The sequence below is a fragment of the Cephus cinctus genome, unplaced genomic scaffold, assembly GCF_000341935.2.
Source record: "Cephus cinctus unplaced genomic scaffold, Ccin1 Ccin1_scaffold3262, whole genome shotgun sequence".
NCBI lineage: Eukaryota > Metazoa > Arthropoda > Insecta > Hymenoptera > Cephidae > Cephus > Cephus cinctus.
The window spans coordinates 147481-168556 of NW_014334519.1; the positions used below are offsets into that span (position 1 = coordinate 147481).

The 21076-nt window shown below is 39.5% G+C and overlaps 2 protein-coding genes and 3 long non-coding RNA genes across 19 annotated transcripts in view; 2 read left to right on the forward strand and 3 right to left on the reverse strand.

Moving 5' to 3' along the window:
- Positions 1-4585, reverse strand: part of LOC107274531 (locomotion-related protein Hikaru genki) — a 17045-nt gene extending 12460 nt beyond the window's left edge. For 2 of the 5 annotated variants that reach the window (XR_003061820.1, XM_025091763.1), the window contains exons 1-2: positions 4182-4585; positions 383-465 (exon numbers count right to left, since the gene is read on the reverse strand). Coding sequence is in view for 4 of the 5 variants with exons in the window: in XM_025091763.1 (XP_024947531.1) it covers positions 383-465; positions 4182-4260 (162 nt within the window). In the remaining variant the exon portion in view is untranslated. The remainder of the gene's footprint in view (positions 1-382; positions 466-4181) is intronic. The other 3 variants (XM_025091764.1, XM_025091765.1, XM_015753766.2) reach the window with 3 other exon arrangements.
- The window catches only part of LOC107274532, a 16782-nt gene extending 2828 nt beyond the window's left edge, over positions 1-13954 (forward strand). For 2 of the 11 annotated variants that reach the window (XR_003061822.1, XR_003061828.1), the window contains exons 2-7: positions 11659-11897; positions 11966-12308; positions 12434-12530; positions 12645-12945; positions 13021-13255; positions 13370-13954. This is a non-coding gene — a long non-coding RNA (uncharacterized LOC107274532). The other 9 variants (XR_003061825.1, XR_003061823.1, XR_003061830.1 and 6 more) reach the window with 9 other exon arrangements.
- Positions 13955-14017: 63 nt separating this feature from the next.
- LOC112495386 lies at positions 14018-15511 on the forward strand. Its single transcript, XR_003061838.1, has 2 exons — positions 14018-15027; positions 15211-15511. It is a non-coding gene; the product is annotated as an uncharacterized LOC112495386 (long non-coding RNA).
- A 109-nt stretch (positions 15512-15620) lies between these two features.
- Positions 15621-16535, reverse strand: LOC112495385. The gene is made up of 3 exons (XR_003061837.1): positions 16386-16535; positions 16006-16279; positions 15621-15917 (listed from the first exon to the last, which is right to left on the reverse strand). It is a non-coding gene; the product is annotated as an uncharacterized LOC112495385 (long non-coding RNA).
- A 2754-nt stretch (positions 16536-19289) lies between these two features.
- LOC107274535 (acetylcholinesterase) lies at positions 19290-21069 on the reverse strand. Its single transcript, XM_015753767.2, has 5 exons — positions 20542-21069; positions 20310-20466; positions 19892-20206; positions 19691-19823; positions 19290-19610 (listed from the first exon to the last, which is right to left on the reverse strand). The coding sequence occupies exons 1-5, from the start codon at positions 20827-20829 to the stop codon at positions 19451-19453; spliced, it is 1053 nt and encodes a 350-aa protein (XP_015609253.1). The 5' UTR covers positions 20830-21069; the 3' UTR covers positions 19290-19450.
- Between the last annotated feature and the right edge of the window lie 7 nt (positions 21070-21076).

The following is a 21076-nucleotide window of genomic DNA, read 5'->3' on the forward strand; positions in this document are numbered from 1 at the left end:
CCTCCCCCTCTCCAGCATCCCTAAGCAATCAGCCAACAATCTGCCAATAATTTTACCGACATAACGGAAAAACCAATAAATAATATCCTATCAAGACCTCGATGGCTTGTCACATTATCATGATGAATATGGGAGATTAATAAAGAGGAAAAAAAACAATTATTTTCATCTGACGTCACGTCGGTCCAAGGAAAATAAATTTTTACCGTCACGAACGGACGCGCCCTTGTCACCGTAATAAACTCAAATATTTCCTATGTCCTATATATACCCTATTTACCACCACGTTACGTAACCCAGTTACACAGCAAAACGATATTACTGTATTATTAAAAAATAGTCTAACGCATGGTCGGCCATTTTGAATGATTTGAATACTCACGAAAACCATGATGTTCTTGTAGGTGACGATGAGCAACGGATGCAAACCCTCCAGTCTGCAGCCACGCCGTAGATCCTCGATATCTGTAAAGAAGAAATAAAATTGAGGTTGGAGCGAGGAAATTTGTCAGTGTTAATTTGAAACTCGATCAGAGCAAATTTGATCGGTAGAATTTCATAACACGTGCATATGTACGTAACAATTACGCATTCAAGTCCCGCTGGATACTCTGTGTACGAATTAGAATGCTTCGACTGTCCGGCATACTCGGATACCGGTACGTTTCTGTACCTGACAGCAAATCGAATCCTCCCCTGTCCGACGGAAAGACCGCTTTAAATCGGAGTTACCCGTCACGAGTTAATTAAATTCCCGATAACGCGTTAGCACCTTTTGTACGACCGCTGATTGTTTCATTAAAAGGTTTCGCGCGGTTTTAACTCCGGCAGAACGAATATACGCACGAGACAGAGTATAGCTAGATACGGCTATGAGTCCTGCTATAAAGGCTCGCTGCGATACCTAACCTCGGAAATATGAAATGGAATTAAATTTTTGGTGGAAAAAATTATTCGAGTAACGATCAATTAATTTTTCTTTCGTTACCCGCTATGTATGTAGATTCACGGTAACACTTATTGTACGTACGTTAGTATACGTGATGTCGCTCTGACACATCTGGCAGAAAATTATTCAATGAATTACTAGATAGGTTTCGTTATTGCATTAACAGCGTAGAGCCGAGGATACGAACGAATTTCGAACTAGCGAGATCGCTCGTTCGTTAAATTATCCGGAATTAAACGGTAATTTGTTTATTCGTCAAAAAATATCTACGGATATATATTTATATATAGGGCACGTGTAATTCATACCTGACGTATTTAAATTTCCCGCCGTAAGGGTTACGCTAACGAGTTTAACCTCAAAATCAACGGGTTATCGAATTAAACTGTATAAAATATCTATATATTTGTAACACGGATATATACATGTATTTACAGCAGCTGCAAAATTTCTCACCACAAACACGTGTCGCTACGCCTATGGCTCTGAGGTACGTATGCTGCGACGCCAATGCGTATTGCCTGGCGTTTAATCCGCCACTGTAAATTCCGCGAATCTCACAATTCGTGGATACAAAAGCAGATGCAGATGTTAACGAAACACAATACAACCTATCGAGTAATATTGGTCAAGCCGTTGCTTTGGATATCCGTTAAAACTTATAATGGCCGAACGTCGAGAGCAAGTGGAAACTTTTAATCCGGTTTCGGAACCCTAAGCAAACGTCGCTGTAATGACGTTGGGTTTTGATAAAGGCGAAACCGAGGAATTCTTGGTAAATTTACGAGGCTTTCGAATATCTTTCTCTCTAACGATTCTTACATATTGTATATATTCGTCATTAATTTAACGAGGTTGCGACAGTGCTCAAATATCCGGCCATCTTTCTCTGTACGGATGAGTATTTAACTTAGCTGCCATGGGGAAGGAAGTTTGGCTTTGTGGGAAAATTTGTTATTTTAATTTTAAAGGAAACCCCTGAGAATTCCCTTTTAAGATATGGAAACCGACTTTGCCACCCAAAGGAATATTTTTCTCTTCCGTATAATATTGTATACGTGTATATAGGTACTATGGATTTATATTATGTTTCATGTAAGAAATAAATAAGCCTATAGGTTCATATCCGCGTACAGGGATATCAGATTCCAAACGCGTCGTAATATTCTTGACAACTGTCATTAATTGGTCTGCTGGATAAACGTTTTTCCGACCTACTTTAGAAAACTTATTTAGAAGTCGCCAGCGTTTCATTGCTGTGTTAGTTATGCGATTAATTATTCCGTGAATCCAGAAAGGGACTCCAGCTGAATTTCGGGTCAGCAGCGATGATTGTTTTTCGCATCACGATTTTAGATTCCACGCGGCCGTCGTGTCGAATGAAGACGTCTTGAATTCGAAATCGGTCGGCGCTGTCGTCGTGCGAACATGAAGGTCTGGATGGAACGTTTTACAAAGGAGGCCTGACAGGGTCGAAGCACCCCATATCCATCCAAACTATACCTACGTATATTGTATAGAGGGTTATATCCGCAAGATCCCTACAAGGGGATGACGTTTGAAAAAGGTGTTGGAATCGATATGGCAACCCCTACCGTAATTCTTAAAAAAAATACAGATATACCCATTTACGATTTGTATAAGAGTTTATTAAGCCTTCTACCTACTCGCAACATGTACCCATGTATAACAGAGTAGGGGTAGTAACCCTTGGATCGAAGGGAAGTACATTTGCGGCTGGGGTTTCGAATCAAATAAATAACATCGTTGATCTTGCTATATTGACGACTATACATTTACTTTCTCATTTTGGTACCTACATTTCCGTATTCCCATACGTATGGCTTTTCACAATCAGGATAACGTCGGTACTTAATAACGACCCTGTATAGATTTGTTACGTGTGCCCTACGTTTCCATGAATTCCAGAAATATCTATTGGTTCAACGTCACGGGTCTAGGGCGGTTTAAATCATCCTAAGAAAAAAAATTTTTATCGAGCCTTCATGTGAACGGACTTTTACGGCGTCATTCTCGCATTAAAATTCCCCTTGATACGACCTCTCCAGGACGACGACGTCGCCCGCTTGATGTTCCTGCAATCATTAATCCTCCTCAAAGCGTCGGTTTTGTCGCTCGCGATAATAGCCTTTGTCTTATATCGAATGGGCACATTCGCATTTTCATGTAACGTTTTCAGTTCTGCTGAAGAAACTTGAATCGTATTTGTACTCGTTCATGCAGACACTGTCGCTCGCTTGTGAACCAGACATCATCCGGAGATACCTATAGGTATTGTCGTTCAAAACTAGTCGAGTGGGTATTAACTCCAAGGAGTCATTGTGCAACTGGAATCGCTTACAAGTCGCTGAGTTCAAATAGCTTAATCGCTCTTGGGTGGTTTCCATGAAAGATAATGGGCGACGGTTAGAACCGATGTTGGCTAAAATGGCATTGCTGGCTAAGCAATCTCAACAAGAGACGAGGGAACAGAGACAGAATGAAGATGACACTGACGTCAATCTGCTTTTTTTTTTTTATACGCAATGTACCGGGTGGTATATATCGATTGGTAGAAAGTAGAACGCGGCGATGCCGTGACGCTATCCTACTTCGTTAGGACGACTCCTTTGGATCTTGTCCAATGCAGCCCTAGATCAAACGATCAAAAGCTAACGGCTAACACGCAACGAGATATCGGCTTTTGGATGAGCTCATTTATTGTATCTTAATTTTTCATGAAAAACAGGTCACTCGTCCAAATGAAGAACACGTCTCTGGCTCGTCGTCTAGAAAGGACAGCCGTGCTAATACCACGCGGAACAATCTATCCATTTCGGATGTCGCAGGATGCTGAACACGATATCACGTGATGCATCGTTCACAATGATGACAATCGCGTGATGCGATTGCACAGTATAGATATATCGTTAAGCTCAGGTATCGATCCTCGGTAATTGGCACAGTCTCTCTCCGTCTAGTGTTCTAACCGCTCGACTAATTCGTGATCCTGAGTATCTGGACTATTTGCTAGAGAATCGTGGGAAGTGCAGTCAAACGAGAAAATCCATATTGCCACACGTGACAAAGTTTCCGAATTAGATCGCACGTATGTTTGTAACGGAATTGAAAATGCACTATGAATGTTTCGTGGCATGCCGCGAACGTCAATGTTATTCTAAATGTTTGAGGTTAGCTTGCCCTTAGATTTCTCTTTACGTTGAAAACACACCTTGCTTCGCATGACAGAGTCCCTTAGCTGCGATGTAGATGATAAACACAAGGGTAACTGCATTCGTGATAAGTATCATCGTCGATCAGGCACTCAGCGTTGTTTTCACTGTCACGCGCACTTAACCAAACAAATTCAAATCATCTTCCGAAAGCGTTCGTTAACTGAAGTGACAACCCGGTCGCGTAGGAATCTCATACGGCTTACAGAATTTTCTCTACATGTTAAGCCAAGAGCCGGCAAACGTGTCCGACCTCGTGGATGGCCGATGCGAGACTGAACCTGGGATAGCTTCCTTGGTGGACTGACACCGCGGTGCTAACAACCCCCCAAGTTTCCACCCTCGGGATTTACAAGCTCTCCTGCCAGCGGGAGGCTCGCGCATGCGCATTACAACAGTCCAGAAACTCTTCCGATAGGAATGCACGGATTTATGCATATTTTCTATTTACTCTTTTAGGAACGTTTTTTTATAACTGTTTTAAAGGGCTGCGTTTCAGTGCACTTTCTAAATTGAAAATGCTCTTTACCACTCGGTGCACTGTGTTCCTTAAGTACCTGTATTATGTACCGGATAGAATATAAGGTTTGTATATATGCATGTACATAGCTCATTGTCAAGTTAGGTACTACTCACAGTTTGTACGTCATCCTTAAGGCTGGAAATCTACGAGGCTGAAGCAGTCGCGAGTCCTGAATTATTTTCTCCGAATTGGGAACCAGCTGTTTCACGTAGATGTAATACACTGGGCGAACTCGGATGACATTTGCTTTCCCACAGTGTCTAACCGTGTAATCTATGTGTCCTGGAAACATTCGGGTAGACGCGTTATAAATCAACAGCAGGAGTCGCGATGAAACTTTGAACGGTATGAATTTCGCATAAAGCGACATCAGAGAATCGTATGTGAATGTACACAGATAGACGTCTGGTAATATGTATCTTTTATATAGGTATGTATCTTTTATATATTAACATATATATAACCTCTAAATAAACCGTCAGTTTACCGTTAGGAGACTTTCCTATAGCATTTTCAATTGACTGGATTTACTCCATCGGCTGTAAAGTGTAATACCGTGCTTGTTGAAATATATGTATTCCAGTCTAAAGGAAGATAACGATTTAGCTTAGCGTGTTTTTCTAATTGAAATACATTTAAACTAAGTTTCGCAGCGTAACGACAAGCCTCATTGTACATACAGCGTATAACCAACAAACCAGGAGCGCATGGAATCAAACAGCAAATGTAGAAGGGAATACCAAGGGAATACAAGGTAGAGATTAGGAGGGGAATGATTTTCAGTGAAAGGAGGGTAATATCATTACGCAAGGCTCACTCTACAAAGAGCAGCACGTATCGATGTGTCACTTCGTAAATGCCTTCGGATATCCTTGGGTGCTTTTAAAGGATCAATTTACAGTCTTGTGAAAATTGGGAGATGAAAGTTAGGTTAGGTCGGACTGATTTATTCATAAATTTTCGTGGCGAGCACAGTGCGGAATGAAGTATCGTCCGTTAAGAATCCTCTTTGCCAAGCTTGCGACTGTCGCTGGTAAATGTTTTCACGGACTCTTCCGGTCACATTTTCATTTTTTTTTATTTACCCCTAGTAAACGCGACTCTCTGGCTGGTCGGAAGTGGTGGCCCTCTTGTCACTAGGGCGAAACGGAATGGCCTCATTCTGCAAGAGTAAGTCACATTTTTGATGAGTTTACATGAATACCTGAACAACCGTATCCTGAATGCATATCAATAATAAATTAAATGCTTACTAATTTATTATTAATATAAATTATTAATATAAACATTGACTAACTTCAGTTCATTAGTTCGGTATTGGATCCCATTACCTCGTTTCATTACAGCCTCGTATAGCTTTTTCAATGACTCTGTGGTAATATTACGGTTTTTATGGTGCTACCCGAATAAAACGGCCCTGCTGTTTCGTATTTCACAAAATCCTCCAAGCTCCGGTTACCTTTTCAGGATAAAGTGTCGTACACATTTTCTTTACTTCACTCTCCTCTTTCACCTTAAATCTCAACTCCTTTTCGACCTTATTCCAATCCGCGTTAAAGGTTTTCAGGATTCGGACGTAACGTTACGCCCAACTACTGAAACAGTCTGGCGAGCGGAAGGAATGGATTTGAATTTTATTCCTTTACTCCCGAGAGAGAATTCGTTGACGATGAACGTGATTTTCTTGGGTGTAAATTTTTTTTTTTTTTTTTTAAGGAGAGGAATATTCTTTCATTTCCTTTAATACCTCTCGACTGTACAGGTTGGCACTAATTTTTCTTGTATTCTTATTTTCTCTCTCTCTCTCCCGCCTCTCATTTGACACGTTATCCGCTACTTTACGATCCTTCCGAATCGTCCGCATTAATCTTCCACGATGTACTACCCTTTACAGAGTTTTCAACTGGCAAAGTAGCTACTCCTGAGAAACTGTTACACCCCCCGCCCCTCCTCGCCTCTCCTTTTCCGCTTCCACCAAGCTTTACGTAAAACTTTTCTTCTTCATCCTTTGCCAGAAACTTTCCATTTCTACTATTGGTCTTTTAACCGTGTTCCAGTGGAATCCTTGCACGCTCCGTTCTCGAATCGACCTAACCTGGTCGGTATAGGATCTCAACGGATCTTAACCTTAAAAATAAGTGTCTAGATGATAGTTATGGATATTTGAAACTTTTTTCACTATAAAAAAATTTATCCTTTTTACCTAAAAGTATACATACCATAATATACAGGGCTATACGTAATCCATATATCACCCTAGAAATTCATGAGATTGCAGGAAATCGGTGCACGAAGACAAGGGGCTGGTGGGTCGTTTCACAAAGGTGAAATAACCCAGTAACGACATCTGCTTGCGCTGGTAACGATTACGACAATGAAAACTCGTACACACAGATTGCACATACTGGCACTAAAATGGCTGTACAAATTTTACGGCTCACAAACGTATCGAACATTTCATAGCGATACGATCAATCGATCTGTATTTCAGAAGAGGCAAAACGTACATTCCCAACATCCGTTTATGGATTTTCCACGAGGACCAAAACGAAGGTCGGTAACCCGTAACGTGTGTTATTCGGATTAGACTGTATAATTTCATACATTTGTCTGAGCGTCGGCCATCACGGGTATCCGTAGAACTATTCATACAGGCTCTTTCATAATACTACTTAAATTTTCAGAGAATCTGTAACCCACGAATATAATCCATCCTCCACAATCTTTCTGATTCATCCATAATATTCGTATATGTTTTTGAAATTTCCCCTGAAATGATGAAACGGGTTATGGTTATTATGACGCAATCATAGAAACTTCCAGTAGCGTCCATTTTACCAACCGCGATTCAATCTCCTTAAAATCACCAATGGAATACGTATAACCAAGGTATCCTAATGGCTTTGAGAAGTTTCAATAGTCCTACCACCGTCGGTGGTCCTTGCACAAAGGATTCGTCCCACCAGGAATCCAAAATCCTGAGGAAATTTCATTTCGGGATATTCAATCAAAACGTCGTCCACGAGCACTCGGATAAACATGTCCTTGAGTCATTCGAATCCTGTCTTGTAGCTTTGTGCTATATGACTCTTTCGCTTTGGATGGCTCACAGATTGATGGGGATTGGCCGATCGAATTCCTTCCACGAATACGAGTCTCGTAACTCCAGGACGTTGAAGGAATCTGCGACAAAAGGAAATTGTCACGATGAATTTTTCTTCTTTAGCGTTTTTTTTTTCCAAAAAGAAACAAAGTCGTGAGATATTCTCTCTTTATGCGTATAGTCCTGAATAACTGTGCAGAAATACACGAAATTCAGTACTACTGCATTATCTGAAGATGGTTATATAATGGGAATTAATAGAAGTCAAATGGAAAGAGCCAACTTCAGGGAGTGGAATAGTCCTGAATCGTGGATGAATAATGAATCCTTTAACGGTACGTCAGATTTTCAATTCTACTCTGGAACTTACTCATGGCTTAAGATACAGTTTTCAGAAGGCGAAGATGACGTCGTTAACTATATATAACTATTAACAATGCTCGGCGATAATACCGGGCAGCAACGTGGGATAATAACAATATCGAACTTTTTCTTCAGAACAGTGACAAACGGTTTGCGAGTATCGCTCTAGAAAAAGCTCTTCTTCTTCTGGCAAGAACTCTCGAAGCTCCGTTCGGGAAGAGGTTCTTTAAAGAAAAAGAAAATCATGGATTCCAGCAGATTGAAAGATCAAAGACCTTTTTTCGTCTCTGAACCATGTTGAGCTGCTTCTCTTGAATGATAAAAAAAAAAGAACTGCAGTTTTACTATTGTTATAAAATACAAAAATTAACTGGATAAGATATTTAATAAAATTCATTTACCTAAATCCACGACTGTAATAGCAAATTACATTGTTTTTGTTTAGCTCCAACTCACACAAGGACATCTGTGAAATTTTCCTCGGTCCATGGACTCTTCTCAGCTCGTAGCCTGAAAGTCAAGTCGCGCGTTTTCTCCTAACCCTTAGTAAGAGCGGAGGACGATTGTCGTCGCGACGCCATTATCGTCGTTCCCAAAGCGAGTTTAATATTCGCAGAGAAACGGGTCGTCGGCGTAGGGTGGGTGCGAGTTTCCTGCGGGAAACGAGAGTCGACCTGGAGGTACGGGAAGTTCCCGCTAGGGACATTCTGCGGTTGGTTAACTTACTAGTTACTATCCGACGCAGTACGCCTAACCCTACCGGTCTATTGGAACTACAGTAGTTTCCTTTCTTTCCACGTGGTGTGCCATTTATAAATGCCAGTATGTCCTGCACCTTATGATTTACCTTGCTGCACTTGGGTAACCCAGTCACGATTACATAAATTTCGGGATCATATGCAATCCATTATATAATTTGGGCTAGTAGTTGATCTTCATGTTTGGAAATTCAAAAAGGTAACGTTCAACATTAAGCGTTGAGGTATTTCTGGTAAGACTATACTCTGTGTCTTAGGGAAGCACTTGAGTAATTAAAAGAGTCAAATATCAGTGTGGTGTACCTGGTCATGAATAATCTGATCGGCGAGTCACTTCGTACCGAGGTACGTATTGTGTTGAGGTATTTGAAGTATAGGATAAATTATGAAATGCTAGAGAGAAGCAAAGCATTGATCAGCCATTGGTGGCAGCAGCTATTGTTGCTAGGAGAGAGGCGAGGAGCTTCCGATATGCTAAAAAATATTAATATATAAAAATATATTTTTTTTTTGTCAGAACGGCCTATCAGATTTATATTTGGCCGATTATTCAGGCCTTTCTAAGGACACTACAAACCTGTTTGAAGTTTGAGGTTGCTGGATCTGACGTCCTACTATAACAGGGTTTAACCTTGGGAAGCCTTGAATTATCACATCCCTTTATGAAACATCCTAATTATCCCATGGTGTATAATGAACCCTTTAGGATCTCCCAGCTAGTAATTTTGACAATGTTACGAATAAGTCAAACAAATGGGTTACGTATATCCGCCAGAAAGGTATCTTAAAGAAATCCGAGATAGGACAGCGTAGGTTAGCTTGTAGATAACTTTTTAGCAGATATTTCTAAGTCGTTTGGATAACTTTTTCATAAAATTGTAAAAATTGCTATCTGTGCTAGCTTGTTCAAAGTCCTTCGAAGATGAAACTCTGTAAAAGTATCGAGTGTACTTTTGAAGCGGGAAATTTGAAATCGTCAGTTAAAAATATATTTGGAGGTTAAATCATGAAGCGTGAATCGCCCTTAACCTATGAGTAATTTCTCTTTGGTTCATTCTCTCTCAGTCAACGTTTACTTTTCAATTTTCCCTCTTACGTACGTTACGAAGACGAACTATTTCGGCGTGAGAACAGCCAAAGTTCTTGCACCACGCCGCTGAGTTTCCAACTGACAATAAATCCCGCCTCCAAGTCAGTCTCTGTTTATCGAGCAGCCGTCCTAGACTTTGACGAGAACCGTCTTCTGCTCGTAGTGCACAGTAAACGTCTGGATCGCTATTAGCCCTCCGGCACTTTTGTTTAATTATGCACTCACCTGACGAGTACAATCTAAAGTCACGTGAAATTATAGTGAGAAAGGAATTCCAAGTGTCAATCCAACCTTACCAGCGAAGCACGAGCGAGCCGGAGTTTTTAACCTCAAAATCGTCGACTTGACAATCTCGCCAACTGTAAGCTGCTGAATGTCTTATCTCTCCGTAAGCTCCTCTTTCATCCTCGCTATACAATTTAGCCCATTGTGTCGTGCCGCATCTGCGAGTCATCGTTTCTTATTGTTAGTAATAGCTGCCGGACGATCAATCGCACGTAAAGCTGTAAAGGAATTGCTCTTGACGTTGAAGAAGTCGAAAGAGTCGTGTATAGTCTCTTCTAGAAGATGTCATCTTTATTCTTGCTCTGTGACAATTATTATTAAGAATCAGTGACAATTTAAAATCCTGCTACAAAATTAATTTTGCTTTCAACGATATATGTATTTTATATTTTTCACAATTAATGACACCTTTGACAATTTTTTGCGAATGCTTGTACGCGTTTACGTACATTCCTCAATGTGCTCGGGGAATTGTGAGTGGATATAAAACTCGACCACATCGCGTCGTAGCGGTTTGTGAACGGAATTGAATCGCACTCAATAAAAACACAATAAAGACGCCCTACAATGCAGCCTCTACTACTTGACGTGGTCGTTTGTCCGCCATTTTCTATCGTTGCCGATGCAGTTTGCACTTTCAGTGCGTCCTTATGCAATAGTGAAAATTTTTCCTTTGACCTCTTGTACGTAGAAGTAGGCAATATCGATTGGGAGTTATCGTTGTTAAAGAAGATTTACAAATGCATCACTGCTCGAATATAAAATTCTATTTTTCCTCGAAATACTCAACAACGGAAAATTATTCACCGAACAATATACTCAATATTTTATTTATCCTAGTGGATGTATCGACTGTATTGGGTATGTTTCGAAATTTACTGCCAACACTGTGTCCTTATTCATCTGTACGTATCTTAGAAAAATCTAATTACTTTCACAGTATTGTCAGTATATTTCGAAATAGCCATAATTTTTTTTCTAAGACAAAAAACACTTTCTGTATACATTACCTTCAATGGGGCATAAGGTGAATTTCGATCTTAGCTTCTAAGTCGATCACGTTGTCGTTACTTAAGAACTAATCAACGTATGAGATATTAATTGGTAAAGAAACCTATGCAAATATGAAAATCAAGTTGTGGGGCTGACTGTATTTGTACATTACTGTAATAGGTAGCATTTCTTATTTTACGTTACACGAGCTAGACTCGTTTAGTAAACGCGCCGAAATACATTTTGCAAGCACAAAATTCTAGTAATCAAATATTGCCAAATCAGTGTTGAATATTATATTTATGTTTTCTTCTTTCATGATATATTTTTCTCTATTTTTTTTTTCATCTAATCATTTCAGCACGATATTGCTGCGTGTTACCAAAGCAACGAGGACCCTCAGCGCTACGGATATGACATTCAATGAAAAATACTCATGACGTATTACACTGCACTTGGATATCCATTAATTTATTGCTGCAAAACAGGAGGGAAACGCTTTCGCATCGTCATGGATGACGTGTATTATATAAAACATGAATAACATATGAAATGGAAACGAGTACAATTAACGCGTTGGCGAAGCTGTCATCGTCAACTGTCAGTCCATTTGAAAGTAAAATTATTAATCGAGTATGCTTTTTGCCTGACGCTATTTTATTTTACAGAGTATCCAGAAGAAACGATTATCGGAAGAGGATAAATGGCGTGTACCGAAGGAAGCAAGGCAATAAGTTTGAACCAGAACGCAATTAATTTTCTCGTAAAATCAGAGAAATAAAGCAAGAGTATTTCCTTTGAGCGTAGCGTCGCGAGGAGTTAATAAAGTAAAAATGGAGAGGAGTAAGGGAAGAGGAAAGAAATGAGTAAAATTAAATAAGAAGATTGACGAAGGTTATAAATCCCGTGTACCAAGGTAAAACACGTATGGGTAATCACTTTTGGTATCCAGAGAGTGACTTTCTGTGTAACCCCAACGATATAGATAAGATAGCCACGATAATTCAAAAGGTACTTGTTATTAATATTATTTTTAAGAAGGGTAGGTAAAGATTAAGGGTTGGTAGAACTACCGAACCTAGCTACTATATACTCAGAGGGCGTCTAGTAATTTAGTAACGTGTGCGATATTTCAGTAACCCAGGTTCACCATCAGTCAGTCCTGAAGGATAGACAAGCCAAGGGTACTTGGATGCTTTGGACACTCGCACGAAATATGCTTAGGCGTTGAGGGTAAGAACGGGGTCACTAGGGGTAGTAACGTGGTGGATGTAGTCACTGTCTACCCGGTAGCACTTGGATATAGTAAACCTTTATACTCCTAAAATAACCCTTGTTTATTACCAGAAACCTGGCCAAGGATTCTCGGAGAGTTGGATGACTTCAGTTTACCCATGCTGTGTGTGTACAGTGACAGCCTACTACTGACAACTCTCTTAGTACTAATTGCTAAGTACAGTTACTGGAACAGCAAGTAAAGGCTTGTCCGACTTGTTCCGCCATTTGCAGAACGTGTTTCCAGGTACTTCTGTCTATGCTCATGAAGTGGAGGCACAAGCTCAGTGACCTGATTTCTTTCTGGATCTTGTGCCTTGACGTTGAACCGTACGACCTGCGGATGTAAAAATTGGACAAAGTGAATCCTGAAGTAGGTAATTCAATACGGTGCGGTTTAGAGAACTAACGTCTTGGGCAGAATATGGAGTTGCTGTATTTTTCTCAGGATGATGATACGATGTCGTGTCCTTGCATCCTTCACTCTCCGGGAAATGCGAGAATAGAACTGCGTTACCAGGAGCTATAGCAACAGCAGGAAAGAATGAGTTTCCCACGGTCATTAAGGAAGATGAACAAAGCCTCAATGAGAGGCTGCAAGCACGAAGACTCTTATGTCGAAGAATTGTGGTTCTTCGTTCGTTGGTCCAGGGAAGTGCATCCGTGTAGTAGCTGTCATTAAGGTGGGGAATGGATGCTGCAAAGATTAAGGAACACTAAGAAAAATTACTGCTAGACGTTCTTGAAGTATTTTCTGCTCTTTCTTTTTTTTTATTTGCTCTTCTTCTTTTATTCAGGAGCTGCAATCAAGGCGGTACCTCCTCAGGGTGATGCCCTCGTTGAATTTCTGGAGTGGAAAAGAGTTTTAGCTAAACGAAGTTTTGCACTGCCGGATGAAGATGAGAAGAGATTAGAGGATGATTCGATAACACATCAGTGGGCCAAAGGGGTGACTTTTGAAAATCGCAGAACCGTGCTCCCAGCCTGGAGCCATTAGACTTAATCACAGACTGCGTGCATTCTAGTAAAGGAGTGCATTCCAGAATTCTTTAATAGATTTTGCCGCTACTGAAAATTCAATGTTTTAGATTGGAGCTTTCTGACTTAACGAAGCGAAATAGAGTGAACGGTGCCATTCTGAATGACATTTCTAGTAATTTTAAAACACGCTAGTAGAGAGAAATTCTAGTCATCCATTTTCAATCCTCTACCCAGAAATCAGTAATAGGAACATTTACAGACCTATCAATAGTTGAACTAAGAATTGGAAGTGATAACAAATATTTTTTCATAACACACAGAGATTCGTGAACAGGTTACAATTTCGTGTCAGATTGTAAAGTCTGTCCAGTAAAATGACTTCCCAAAAAAAAAAAAAAAAAAAAAAAAAAAAAAAAAAAAAAAAAAAAAAAAAAAAAAAAAAAAAAAAAAAAAAAAAAAATAAAGGCAATTAAGCTAAAAAATATTAATGAAAGTCCCGCGTAATTTTATCAAAAGATTTATCCGTTTATTTATTAAACACGAAAACGACAGAGAATCTGTACCATGTACAAAGTTTGCAGCATTGTCGGCCGTTTGTCGGGTGAGTGTAGACAAGGGATGAAATGCTGATGCGTGCGCCGTTAAATGAGGAAAAATACAGGGCGTCGCGACGCCCCACGGAATCGGAAATGCGACGAGCGCTTTAAAGTTTAAACAGTAGTTGCCGGCAGGACTCTAGGCTCTGCGACATACGTAAGCTCTGTAACCTCGCGTAAAATAGGTTAGAACAATTAAATGTTAAATCTGAGAATGGTGGGGATGCCGCTGCTAGAGGTTGTGACTGCAAGAGTTGGGGACGGTCGGGTCGACATACGAGGTGAAGGTGAATCAGGATACAGAAAGTTGGAAAGGGATAGAGCATCTTGTACATGCACGTAATTAAACAGAAGCGAACATATCCCAACCGTGCCTGAGTCTCTCGCTGCAATTTCTATTCTACTGGGACATTCCGTACAACATTATCAACCTAGTCTGTATTCATTGCCAAGTGGAAACTTTATACGTGGGAAAATTGAGGTTATATTAAACGAGGGTCATAGAGGGGATAGGATCGTTCGATATGGCGATTCGAGAAGATACCTGAATTCGATATCAAAGCAAGATAAAGTGTCGTCGAATAATTTTAATTGAAAAGCTTAATCATAGTGAGAAAAAAATTGACGAAAGATCAGCCCTGCAGGAAAATTCGTTCTACGGCTATATTTTCCTGCTAACGTATTTATAATGCTCGTATCGTTTCTGCCTGCGCCTTAAATTTAGAAGGGAGGTTTACCCTTCGAAAGCTTAAAAGCTTCTTTGTCCGTTGATGCGCGAGTGGGCGTAAAGCTTGATGGGAATATAAGTGGCGGGACGTAGACGACGTATCTCCATAATACGCCTATGGGAAAGCCCAATTGGTCGGATTACGTAAGAAGTAAGTCCTAAGTTAAGTAAGTCCCTAGTCGACAGACCGTCTAAACCTTCTGTGTAAGCTTGACTTTGATACGTACGTAGTTTATACAGCTACTTTACCTATAAGAGGTTAGGTATCTGGGACTACCCATAGCTAACGAGATACTCGTATCAAGAGTTCGAACCTTGACGAAGATTTTTCCAGGAGTACAGCGAAGTGCACGCCAAGCCATGCAAATATCAGGAGTTCGACCAGGAATCCGTTTAACGGGAACTTGGGGTAGCTACTTCTAGGCGAGGTCGAGGAAGAGCTAAAAGGATGTAAAAGGACGGAGGAACGCTTTGAGGCTACTGGGAACTTTTGCATAGCGGGAAACAAGCAACAAATGCGCGGGCCACGATGTTGCTCGACGCTACCGGGCCCCAGGGGCGTATTATTTATTAACTGTAATATCGGATATTGCATTAAAACTTTTCTCGAGCATGCACTAGCACCCGTCCTTGTATCTGGAGCCTGAGCTTTTCTGTGTACATTATTGCCTCATAGTACCAAAAGTTATTTTACGGGAATGCTACCATTTTTTGTTGTCTTTTTGAAAAATTTTCAGACTTTCATCCATTGTTCAAAATTGTCGACCTTTTAATCAAGAGGATTGAATTGGTTTAGCAATTTAATTCATAGAGGGAGATATAAATTCGACAAAGTATTTCGCATAGTTATTAACCTTTTTTTCTATGGTAATTTTTCAATTTCAAAATCTTACATGTTTATGTATGTTTATTCAAAAACCCTTGGGTTATTATTCATGCATGACGAACAACCCTCGTTTCAACTGATGGTCAACACTTTGCGTTTGAAGGGAAAGTTTTATCTCGTAACCGGGTAAATCCGTGCGGTTCACCCTCGAGCTCCTAGGATGATACGAAAATCGGAAAGAGGACCCTCGTGAAACGGGATTACACCCAGATATAAGATAAGGGTTATCTCAATCGGCCTCACCTTCTAGCAGTTATTGCGTGCGTAGTTTCTTTCGGCATTCATGGCGTCTTCAATAAGAGACGCGCCTCTGCTTCGACGATTTTACGACCCCATTCTGACAGCACTAAAGACTTGCCCGTCGCCATTGTACGAAGTTATACTCTTTGCTGATTTCGTTTAGGACTTCTTCAATATCGAATTTCAAACTTGCTGCCAGAGCCAAAATCAGACGGTAGACTGAGTCGTTATTATCTATTGAGTCTTTTGAATGGAGAATAAATCCTGCTAAACTATTCTAAAAGAAATGGAACGTTCTTTATGCTGTATATATATATATATATATAATTACATTTTCTACGACTAAAGGATAATACAGACCCAGTAAGTAGACATCTACTTACCTTTGAAGTGGCGATGGAAAAGGACTCATTAAAAATCTAGTGACAAACCGTGAGAGAAAATTTACTTAAGTTCCTAGTGAATTTTCTAGATATTCAGCAAACTTTAGTATGTACACTGATGCTATTTGTAAATCCAATTAGTGAACCGCTAAATAAAATAAGTGCCTGGGTAACATATTCTGAAGTTTACGTCACCAAGACTGGGTTACCCAAGTGCAGCAAGGTAAATCATAAGGTGCAAGACATACTGGCATTTATAAATGGCACACCACGAGGAAAGAAAGGAAATTACTGTAGTTCCAATAGACCGGTAGGGTTAGGCATACTGCGTCGGATAGTAACTAGTAAGTTAACCAACCGCAGAATGTCCCTAGCGGCGAACTTCCCGTACCTCCAGGTCGACTCTCGTTTCCCGCAGGAAACTCGCACCCACCCTACGCCGACGACCCGTTTCTCTGCGAATATTAAACTCGCTTTGGGAACGACGATAATGGCGTCGCGACGACAATCGTCCTCCGCTCTTACTAAGGGTTAGGAGAAAACGCGCGACTTGACTTTCAGGCTACAAGGTGAAAAGACTCCGTGGACCAATGGAATTTTACACTCGTCCTTGTAAGAAAAGGAGGACATTAACAAAGAGTAAGTACTCATATTCATTCCCTTAGACCATTAGAAGTAACAATTTCTTGTTCCGGAGTTACTTAACCTCGAAGACTGTAATCTGACACACTTGTAAGTAACTAGAAAAAACTTTTCAATAAAAAATTCTTATTATTCAATGAAATTCTTTCTACGTTTAAAGAAAAAGCTCAGTGCATTCTTTAAGCTGTTTGTGATATGTCCATGGAGGTTTCTAGGATTCGACACGGATTCCCTAGGGAGTTTACGGACTCGTCCACGATTTCTAGGACGTGGCATGCTTTGGCAATGACGGTTTCTAAGATCCGGTAAAACTTTCATGCGAACGTTTCCCAAATTGAAACGATCCCATGAGGTCCAACGTGAAGGTGCAGACAGCTCTTCTACATGGAATGGATACGCAATGGTATGTACACATGTATCATACGTATAACGTATACTCATTAAATTAGAAATCTCGACGAAGACAAATTGTGATTTTGGCAATTCTCGAAATGAGCCAAGTACACTATTGTCGCTTGACGAATCCATCCTAACTAGATTAATAGCATTTGGCTTCCCTATGGCCACAATGTTTAGACAAATTAGCTCTCGAGCATAACTCTGCCTTTTGCTCTGAAACCATAACCTCTGACCCGTAGCTCTATTATTCATGCTGGCCAATCGGGTAATGGTATGCCAACCGCACCACTCTACAGTTCTCGTAGAAACTTCACGGGAATATTTTACGAGCTGTCGTCAGCTTTCACTTATTTTTTCATAATTGATACCGACCAATTATTCTTTATTCATCGTAATCGACGTTCCGTGAAAATATATTGCTATTATATCTGCTTTAGATCTTGTATAATTTATTCATACCGGTATCATTTAATTGTTATAATAATTATCGTCTAACCTTACTTTTTTAGCTCGAAGAAATCCCGGATTGATTAAAAATAAAAACGTGATATCAGGCTCGTGCATATTTATTAATTCTCTAGAAATTACTTGGCTGTCATTTAAATTCGCAAAGTCGCTTTTTTCTTTTGTTATAACAAAAGTCAGTCTTCCGAATTCGTTGAACTTCCTTCTTACCGACTTCAAAGAGAAATTATACGAATTATTATTCATTTTGAAAAAAGATAAAGGAGTATTTGAATTTATTTAGAATTTTTTTCCTATCATTAAATCATGTTTCAATCCACTATAGTGTAGCTGCACTATACAGTATGTCCCTTGGAGAATATACCAAGGTCCTCGCAGCATTCTTTGTCTGTACATTTTTGGGTGGTTAGTAAATTTAACGTTTTACCTAATTTCAATAAATTTCCACAAATTATTACTAATTTGTCGGACAGCGCAAATTATACAACCGTTGTGGCTTAATCGTTTGCCATAATTGTATTTCACGTAATTATTAACTGGTGATATTTGTATAGTAGTATAATGCTTCCGTAAGCATCATCCGCCATGTTTTCATCGGACTCGAGCGAGAGGTAAAATACGTGAAATAATTATAGATGTACATACAACAAACATGTGTCAAACCTCAACGTGACTCCGGTGGAAACAGGCATTTACGTAATTATGAACATTTAACAATATCGAAAATTTCGTCCAATGCCAAACCACATTTATTTACGGCAGACTACAAATTTGTAGAAATCAAACCAACTGTTATTAATATCTACTATAGTATCACGTACGTTAACCAGTCGTGATTCATGTGTGACTTTCAATAACTAATAATTTCAACATTCCACCAGGTTTCGCTGTGAGGTCGATAATGGGTTATCAGGAATTCCAACGTGCAAGAGGCGACCCAGTTTCCATGTGGGATAACGAAATTATCAAATTATTCAAGAGCAGAGCAAGAACAGAGGAAGATACTGAACGGAATACCAGTAGTAAAAGTAACGACTAGATAAGAGGGAATCACGAGAATTGGTACTTTTCTTGATAAACTAAAAGAAGAACTAACTGTGGAGTTTCAACATCTTGAGGTACTATATACACAATAGCAGAAAAGGAGTGTAGTGGCGAATAAAGAAAAGCAAGAAATTAAAGGTCGATTTGCTGGTAATGGTAGCAAAGACACGCGATACGACTTTCTTTTTCGTTTTCCTGGATGACATAAATGTACAAGAGGCGAAAAGGTAGAGTAAAGTCTTAGGCAAGAAAATCATAATACTGACGACAGTTAATATAATAAACTCCTTTACCTTCATTGTAAAATTATATAAAGTGTTAGTTTCATGGTTTTTATCTTATATAAATTTTGGATAAAACAGTATTGAGCTCTTTAATGGAAGTAATTAAAGTGTAATTTACATAGAGTTCATAAATTGTTTTGAACATGATCAAAATAAGAATTTTTAAGCTTTAAGAATATTATCATTTTCTCCTTTTATATAACAGTATGTGTGACCTTGGAAACTATAGAGTTAAGCGGATTGGGATATGCTTTTCCATAACAGCCATTTCTCTTGATCCGGATTGACTCCGGTTATAAGATCTTCATTGATTTCTAGGTAATAGATTCTTTCGTTTGTCACTGGTAGCCATTTCTTTGTTACCACATCGTCGAGCTTTGGCGTTGGATCCCTGAAAAGAATATGTAGTTACTATTTAACATTTTGTGCGCCCAATAAGGTTTATCTTGTCTCTTGTTTTTAGATGTTTACCCGGTTTTGGCAAAGTTCTTCCAGAGCCTGGTGAAATACTCCATCGTTACACGACTCTTAGAATCTGGTTCCAACTTGGAATTAGATGCACGGTTGTAGAATATACAACCGAGTTCATCTCCATGACACGTACCTGTGAAGGCGAATTTCAAATTTATTTTTCTGATTAACCAATATGTTATTGTAGTCAGCTCTGCCTACCTTTGATGCTGTTTGTGACATTGGATGGCATAAACACGTTTTCACCTGGTCCAGAGAATTTGTAGAAAAAAAATGGAACCCTTTTTTGGAATTGATTTTCTACAATTCGTCGAATTCCAAAGACAAATTGAAAGTCACCTAATAGCTGTACGTAATTGTCGCGTTGCTCAGGTGTTATCGGTTCCTCATCAAAATAAAATTTTCTGACCCTTTTTACGACGTCATCAGTTTTTGTAATATTTTGATTAACAATCAGTTTATCAAGAAAGCCATCGAAGTCATTTTCGATTTTACTGTATGTCTTATCCGTAGATGCTTAAGATGCGACGCGAAAGCCATAATGGAAATAAAATAACAAGGATCAGATACATCTGTTATCGTTAAATCCTTTAACTTCAATAAGAGCAAGCGTAATTACCTACAAGGAACACAATCCCTTCGTGACTATTGTAACCGAATATACTTGGAACCTCAATTCCTTTTTTGGCCATTTCATCTGCCGGCTGAGGTGCAAAGGGATTTTCACTCTTGTCATCCATTGTTGGTACAAATAAAACGTTAACCGTGAACTCTCCCTAAAAAATTATTAAGACATTAAGCACTTAAGGATATTCAATGTACCAAAGAAAAAGTTTTTTTTATAAACTTACGAAACCACCAGTAAGCTCTACCACTCCTTCTGTCAATGTTTTAGCATCGACTGTCCGTAGAAACTGTGCAGCTTCTTTACCATCTGTAGTTTCAAATTCTAATAATGCAGCTAATTGTAGTCCTGATTCCTTATTGTCCCGACATAAAATTACCTTGAACCTTAGTTGGCCCACTGGTGGCTCAGCGTAGGGAATACCATTGAAGGCCAAGTACTCTCCGCCTTCTACATTTTGTACAACGGTACCTTTCAAGGCTCCGTATCTCGTTCTCACAATCGGTGCGCTCATGGTCGCTCTAGCAGAGATACTGGCTTGATCAAAAGCGACACCACGCTATAAATTCTTTTGATTCACAGCTATCTTATATAGTCTACTTGCCCACTAGACATACAAATGCTTTTACATCAATAAAGTCTTGTATCTCAATAGTATACACAAAAATGGTGTAACTCACTCTTTGTTACTGAACAGAAAAAATGTATTTTTTCACATAAAGCTAATATTGTCACACAGCAGATAAGCTGTATTTTTGTGT

Coding starts and splice junctions, on each gene's coding strand:
- LOC107274535 (XM_015753767.2), bottom strand. CDS start 20,829: ATGAGCGCACCGATTGTGAGAACGAGATACGGAGCCTTGAAAGGTACC. Junction 20,207..20,309: donor AGGGATTGTGTTCCTTGTAG/GTAATTACGCTT, acceptor TCGCATCTTAAG/CATCTACGGATAAGACATAC. Junction 19,611..19,690: donor AAGAACTTTGCCAAAACCGG/GTAAACATCTAA, acceptor TATTCTTTTCAG/GGATCCAACGCCAAAGCTCG.